This window comes from Mytilus edulis, chromosome 3, assembly GCF_963676685.1.
Source record: "Mytilus edulis chromosome 3, xbMytEdul2.2, whole genome shotgun sequence".
Classification (NCBI taxonomy): Eukaryota; Metazoa; Mollusca; class Bivalvia; order Mytilida; family Mytilidae; genus Mytilus; species Mytilus edulis.
Window position 1 is genome coordinate 24,970,444 of NC_092346.1, and position 7,925 is coordinate 24,978,368.

The 7,925-nt window shown below is 32.1% G+C and overlaps 1 protein-coding gene across 1 annotated transcript; it reads right to left on the reverse strand.

The window, feature by feature from the left end:
- Window positions 1-719: 719 nt before the first annotated feature.
- LOC139514250 (uncharacterized protein DDB_G0284459-like) lies at window positions 720-6,398 on the reverse strand. Its single transcript, XM_071303140.1, has 3 exons — window positions 6,188-6,398; window positions 2,802-2,909; window positions 720-1,356 (listed from the first exon to the last, which is right to left on the reverse strand). Exons 1-3 carry the CDS (start codon window positions 6,377-6,379, stop codon window positions 790-792), a joined length of 867 nt encoding a protein of 288 aa, XP_071159241.1. The 5' UTR covers window positions 6,380-6,398; the 3' UTR covers window positions 720-789.
- Window positions 6,399-7,925: the final 1,527 nt, after the last annotated feature.

The following is a 7,925-nucleotide window of genomic DNA, read 5'->3' on the forward strand; positions in this document are numbered from 1 at the left end:
ATAGTATTAAATTTTATAACATTACAGTTCGTTAGGTATTTATTGTCAATATGTAGTGTTCTATCTGTCAGGAAGTAAAGTTAACAATTAATTATTAAAAAGCAGGATACTGAAAGTACTAAAGCCATAAATCATAACAATCCATAAATTAAATTTCATGAACAGTATTATTCAAATGATAAGTTCATTTAAACACATGTTATCTGGACATTTCTTTGTTTGTAAGTAATATACAGGATTCCTGAGCAATAAAGACAAAAAAAAATCTACTTGGCTGTTGTCTTCTGAGGCTGCTTTTTTAATTATGCATCACCATAAGATTACTGTTAAAGCTGCATTGTGCCATACATTATATAACCAAGTAACTGTTTAAATAAATATAAGCCACTTAATTTTATCATAAATAAAAAAAGAATATAACATTTATACAAAAAAATGGAATCATATTCCTAGGTATATACAATAGTATCTAAAACTCTGTTTATATGCCCTGTTCTATAAAATACTGGTTTTCAATGGTTTTAAACTAGTTCCCTTTTTCTTGAAGAACATAAAATGTCTCCATCTAAGGTTATGGTAAATCTGCTTTGTATGGTAGTATACCTCGTCATGAGTTTTCAAGCGGTAACAACACTAAAGCTATTTAGAGCTATGAGGCTTTACTAATCTTTAAACACACAAAATCAAAATAACAAATTCTATTTTTCAATCTTCTAGGATTGAGTGACTTGACTGCTGAGTAATAATTTGATTTAAAGCACTTTTTAATAATCTAGCAATAACAATCTGCTAAGATGACTGACTGTTGCTGAACATATCAGAATCAGACTCACTTTCATAAATCACCAAATATCCCTCGCTATCGCTACTGTCGGAATCACTATAATCATCATATTCATCAATACTAGAATAATATTTATTAGACTGACTACTGTCCAATAAAGAATCTTTATCATTTGAGCAATCATCATTATTGCCTTTCATTTTCATGTAATAGTTGAAAAAGGCAAGTCTATCGTCATTATCTAAAGAAGTTTGATTTGGTGTTTGTTTATCACATGACAGCCTCTCTTTGGCTTTAAACTGGCATGGTGAATTTTGATTACAATTCTTTGGATCATGGGACTGATTTTCACACTCGCAACAAATATGAGATTTGCTGTTTTGTAAAATGCATGATTTCCCCATCATTGATGAATTACTTCCTTCAATACCAGTGTTGGGTTCGCTTTTTATCACAGTCATTTCTTTGTTTCCATCTTCCCTTAGTGTTTGAAGCAATGTGTCTTTTTCTTTTTCTAGTGAAATTAAAGTCTGTTCTAACCACTTCTTCCTCTTTTTTAACTTATCTTTTTCCTGTAAAAAGTTGATAATGGTTTAGACAAATTAGAATTGATCCTTGAAATTTTACAATTTAAAATTTTGTTAGTAGAATCTTGTTAAAGCAATATTAAGAGCAAACATATCTGATACCAATTATCATTAACTTATAACTAGTGGTTCCCCATAAAATTGCTTAATCAAACTAATACATGAAAACTAAGCAAAAATTTCAAAGTCAATAGATCATAACAGAGAGGGCAGGGCCAAATAATCTCCATGGTAATGAGATGTGCCAATACTAACTTATATAACTGCATACCAAATATCTTTGAATTACCACTAGTGGTTCACCATAAACTAGACCTAATCACAAACTAATGCTGCCAACACCGGAAACAGCATACCTATGTCTCGCTTTTTGACTCAGTCAAGCGAGACAAAAATGATGTGAACTTTGCATTTTAAAAGTTATTGAAAAATAATCAAAATGTAAAGTCTTAACTGTAATATTCTGATATTGAGACCTGGTATGATAGCCAATGATACAAATGCATGTATACACTAGAGACAAAAGACTGTGGATATAAACACTGTGAGGAATCATTAAGTTGTTTATACTTGAACTAACTGATAATTACTTGAGTCAATTTGATAAGCAAATAGAAATAATTTTCATTTTCCCATATAAAGTGCAATTTTCCAGATACCAAGTGAGATTTAACTAGTATAAGCAATTTATCAAACCCAAACTAGAGACTCTAAGAGCTGGTGTAGCTAACCTGTATTTACTGATGCTTTGAAAATCATGTAAAATAAGGTTAAAATCATAATTAATAGTATTTGATATCAGATATTATTAGATACTGTAATCATGGTAATGGTATCTAAGATAATATTATTAAAAAACTGAAAAATTTCTGTTAATTACTAACTCAGGGAACAACTTTGTTAAATGTTTTTAGTTGTTTTGGGTTAGCACGGTTAGAAAACTACGATTTTGGGTCAAAAAGTCAAATTTCATAAGTTTTAATAGTAAACTTTGATTTTTTTTTCTGCCAAAATAAATATCAAAACATAGACAAAACTGTGTCTCTGGTGTAAGTGAATAAAATAAAGACATATAAAACTACAGAAGATCTCTCACTTGTGTCACAATAACCATGGAAGCCATTGTCACATACACAAACGTAGAAGCTTCTGTCAGGTCAGCTATTAGTGAAAGGGTAAATAACTCCCTAGTTTTAACATCTTTATTATAAGGTCTTCTGCTTTTCATTGCACAATTATGTTTGGGTGATCATATCAAAATTGTGTTTCTCAACATATGAGGTGCATTTTCCCATATTGGGATATTAACCCAATTATCTCTAAGATGATTTATACAGTATTTTTGAAGTTAAGTCAAGATTTCTCTGCCTTTTCTGTAGTTTGTTTTAATTGTATCTGCAAATGTATGTTAGACAAATGTGTAAACTTACCACTGTCAAATATTCAAGCTTATGTTTTTTCTTTTGTCTACATTTATGAGCAGCTCTTCTATTTTGCTCCTTTCTTTCGCTCTGTCGTAGTTGCTCCTCTTTTGTAAGCTGAAATTGTACATGATAAGGGGTCTTTAAAAATGATATGGATAAAAGGAAATTTTGGGTATACATTAATATATTGAAATAGACCCACACTGTAAAAATTATTTAGTTGTTCTTATATTCAGTCTACATTGAATATTCAAAGACATTCATGAATTTATCAAAATCTGTAAATTTTCATGAAAATCATAAATGCTTTATATAAAGTGACTTTTCTATGACTTTATGACACAAGTTATTAAATGTTTGAAACAGTGTCATGGCTTTCCTCTACCTTTCTGCAATTTTTTGGTATTCTCAGCAATTCTTTTTTTTTTTTGGTATTTGCAAAGTACATGAAATACATTATCTCCAACATGTCTAACATGTCTAATGTCATCAAATAGTGTTTTTTTTTTACAGGTTTTAACATATAAATTAATAGCTTTATACAAAAGTTTTGTAAATACTAAGGATTAACCACCACAGGAATAGATTATACTGTATTTGGCAACCCTTTCTGAATTTTTGGGCCTAGATGCTCTTCAACTTAATCATGTTTATTTGGCCCTTTTCAATTTTTTCATTTGAGCTTCACTGATGAGTAAAAGTAGACAAATCACTTGTCTGGCTTACAAACTTTTTAGCCTGCTATCTATGAAGAGTTTTTCTGTAGTTCACACCTTATAAATTTACAGCACAATATGGCTATATAAGACTACAGAAAATTATCTCCATTTGAAATTAAAGAAGAAATTTCCGTTTCACACCTACTATTTGAAATTGTGATTTAAATCTGTATGTGCAACTTGAAGAATATAGGTTGGATATAGTTTTATCATGAGTGTTTGCATTTTAGAGATGTTTTTCCTTCAAAGGAAATTTAAACTAAACAAAAAATTCCAAAAATTAATTTACCCAGCGCTTCATGTACTAAATCTTAATCAGAACTTAAAAGTTTCAGGTTCATGCAATATACATAATTTATTGAAAATAATAAGTGAGAAATTTCGCCATAAATTTTCAAAAGGGAGACAACTTTCTTGGGATGGCAGACAAAGAATTTTCAGCTAGAACCAGTGGCGGATCCAGGGGGAGGGTTCTGGGGGTTGGAACCCCTCCTTTTTTTTTTTGGACGATCAATGCATTTGAATGGGAACATATAATTGGACCCCCCCCCCCCCCCCCCCCGTTTTGTCATGGGTTGGGAAACCCCCCTCCCTTATTCAAATGACTGGATCCACCACTGTGAACTATGTTTTTCAGGGATTGCCTATACAGTAGTATAAAAAAGGTCTCTGGTTTATTATCAAAATGTAACTGAAATTTTTATTGGATCAAAAAAGATTCACTAATAGAAGTTTTATAAATATCTGAATAACTATGATTTAATGCATTGAAAAAAGTGGAGAATGATTATTAAAAATAATTTTAATAAAGTTTCAATTCTTTTTGTATACATGTGGAAATATTGTCAACCATGTTTGACTCGTATCGGAGTTCTGACAGATTCACTCTTTCAAAACTTTGCATTTTTAAGACAAATTCAAAACATTTTTAGGTAACAGGTTTAACAGGTTAGGAATTACCATTATTTTAATTGATGGATTATACTTCAATTGAGGTATAATCATGATAATCCACCATTTGACATATAGTGAGATAGACCAATTGAGGTATAATGCAGTTTTTATCACACATTATTTTAAAGAGATATTTGAGCATCTTTTAGACATTTTGCATTTAGTTATTTTAGTATCATAAGCTTTGACAAGTTCTTTTTGGTGACATGCAATTGTGTCTGACTCCCTGTGGTGTGCTGCGTTTTGTGAAAATGTTATTAATTATACCTCAATCAACTAGTTCAGTAGTTGATCATGTTGATAGATATTCACAAATGGCTAATTAACATGATTAAAGTCTGCATCAGTAAGTTGATTTGTTAGTTGAATTTGGCAAGAATAAACTGTGGAACAAAAAGTGCCAGTATGAAATGCATTTCATGACTTAGTGGTCATCAAAGCTTATTATGGTAAATGCAAACAGATGCTCCATTTTTTCCTGAAAAAAATTTGTGATATAAACTGCCTCAATTGCAAATTTGGTGGATTGCTTTATATTTCAAATGGTGGATTATATCTGAATTGAGGGGTCTCACTAATTAGCGACAACAAGCGTCAACAAGCGACAAGAAGCGACAACAAGAATTATTTTAGCGACAACAAGCGACAAGAAGACTATTTAGCGACAAGAAAACATTTTTTTTTTTAGATAATAAAGAAATTTGTATTTAATGGTTTTTTTTAAATATACGAGCAGATATGTCTAATTAAAATGTTTTATTTGATAGACGAAGAAATGAAACATTTATGAGGAAGAAAGAGATTGTGAAGTTTATATTAGTATATTGGTAGATGAAGAAATTTAACATTTGTGAAGAAGAAAGAGATTGAGCTTCTTTTTTTATTTTTAAATATGAAGAATATGTATAAGATAATGTATGTATCTGTTTTTATCAAAGTCAAAGTATGAATAAACGAATGGATATATATGGAGCGGGCATAATGGAATCGATAATATTTGATTCATTTGCTTTATACTATGCTCTAAGTGTACTCTTGTTATGTCAATTCGATGCTTTATTTGTAGAACTCTCAGCCACGCTTTGCCATCTTTATTATTTAAGCGTGTTTCCAGATCCCACGACGAGGACGTGGTTCTACCTTGGGGTCCATATATTTTTTTTTGACTTTCTTGTCGCTAAAATTATTTTCTTTTGCATATTCTTTTAATATTTATTGCAATAATTAATTTTAATTAAAAAAAAAATGTTTTCTTGTCGCTAAATAGTTTCTTGTCGCTTGTTGTCGCTAAAATAATTCTTGTTGTCGCTTCTTGTCGCTTGTTGACGCTTGTTGTCGCTAAAATTCTTGTTGTCGCTAATTAGTGAGACCGGAATTGAGGTATGATCCACCAATTAATGGTTATTCCTGACCTGTTTAACTGTACAGTAATGAGTATCAGACTTTCAGAGACATAGGATACACCACAGACATATATATGTCTCTGAATACACATCTTGGGGTGTAATCTGTAAACATGGCCATATTTTTCAGATGAAATTAAAAAATAACCGGGATAACAAATAAGTGTGTAACATATGCAATTAGCCGATTTGTTTTTGGAAATTTTCATCAATTTGAAACATCGCGGAAAAACCAGAAAATGTGCTATTTCAGTAGCTTTGTTTTCCAATTTTTCAAACTCCGGCCGACACTATCAGTTCCGTTCCGAAACAGTACCTCATGAGCAGCCGCCTCTTCGTGGGTGAATGTAACGTTCAAAAGTCCCTTGCCTTCTGCAAGTCGACGTGTCTGAATTAAACTTTTGAGCGATTGCTTTATAATGTTTTTATCATTGTGCGGTTTTGATAGATCTAGAGGCTGTTCGCTTTCATGCAATGCATTAGATTTTGCAACTTTATCTCTGCTCATATTCAGGTTGACAACAAAATGAATGAATAAAGGCAAGATTTCATTTTGTGAATATTATTTTTTCATTCTATTTCAGTTACCACTACTGTTGCATTAGAAGAAACATGGTAGTTGACGATTTTTTTTTATTGGTTATTTTTTTAAAAAGTATATCAAATATATTTCATCACAAATTAATGTCCTTTATTATCCGACCTGGCAACACGGTTTATCGATGACCTGGTAGTATCAAGTCACACCAATTTTGATCAATATAATATTCCTGATCGGTATGGGTTTTGTCATTTTAGCAACGTTTTGTCATTGTAGCGAAATTCTTTTACATTGCCATATAAGCGGGAGGTTTGGGTAGCCATAAAATCAGGTTCAACTCATTTTTTTTTAAATGTCATTTACCAAGTCAGAAATATTGCAGTTGCTATCGGCAAATACGTCGTTTATATGCACAGGCGCGGATCCAGAGGGGGGGTTCCGGGGGTTGGAACCCCCCTTTTTTTGGACGATCAATACATTTGAATGGGGACATGTAGCTGGAACCCCCCTTTTTTTGTCCTGGGTTAGGAACCCCCCTTTTTAAAATGGCTGGATCCGCCCCTGATGCATGATGGTCGCGTTGTTTTTCAGTTGCACTCCAGTTTTCCTGTTGTTCCTTTGTTTTCCCCTTATGAAATTGAGAACGGAAAATGGGAATGCATCAAAGAGACAACAACCCGACCAAATGAGTAGAAAAAAAGCCGAAGTCCACCAATGGGTCTTCTCGTATACAGCGAGAAAATCCCGCAATCGGATGCGTGCTTCAGCTGATCCCCAAACTAACAGAAACGTGTACTAGTTCAGTTATAATGGACGTCATACTAAACTCCAAAATATCATAAAAGAAATTAAAATCAAAATTAGTACCAGAGACATTGTATTATATGTCTCTGTTCATACAAGACTAACAAATTAAAGGCCATAGGCTCCTGACTTTGGACAGGCACAAGCATTCGGCCTGGTTAAACATTTTTTTCACCTATATTTCTTTAGATAGGTAGAACAGCGCGGTTTAAATTACTACCGTTACCTTTATTTTTCTCCTTGTTGCTGCCTATAATACTGCTAACACCTAATTCGTTGAAAGTTGGTGGATAGTTGAATCATTGGTAATCATACCACATCTCATTTATTTATACAAAAAAAAAAAGCTTAACAAGTGGGCCAAGACTGGTGGCACTATCAATTACTTATTAAGTGTAGCCAACATGAAAAGTATACAAGCTGTTTAAACACTATGACTATATATAGGTTCTTGTTCAAAACTAAACCATTATCAACCTAAAATGCAACTTAGTATAAGATTACTTTACTTAAATTAGAAATATCTAAGGGCACCATTCTCAACCAGTTTAGTCATATTAGGATACTAAAGATCTGTGTCCATAGAACTTCCGTCTGAAAACTGACAGGTTCTGAAATGATTGCAAAACTTCATAAATATTAATGGATATCAATTAATTGTCAAATCGTGGAAGTCCTGAAATATATACATTTCAGTTATGGAGGTCAT

What these genes read in the sequence shown, in the direction of transcription:
- LOC139514250 (XM_071303140.1), bottom strand. Translation starts at nt 6,379, where the DNA reads ATGAGCAGAGATAAAGTTGCAAAATCTAATGCATTGCATGAAAGCGAA. An exon ending in AAGAGGCGGCTGCTCATGAG is followed by an intron (nt 2,910 to 6,187) that starts GTACTGTTTCGG and finishes GTACAATTTCAG; the next exon opens with CTTACAAAAGAGGAGCAACT. An exon ending in AGCTTGAATATTTGACAGTG is followed by an intron (nt 1,357 to 2,801) that starts GTAAGTTTACAC and finishes AACTTTTTACAG; the next exon opens with GAAAAAGATAAGTTAAAAAA.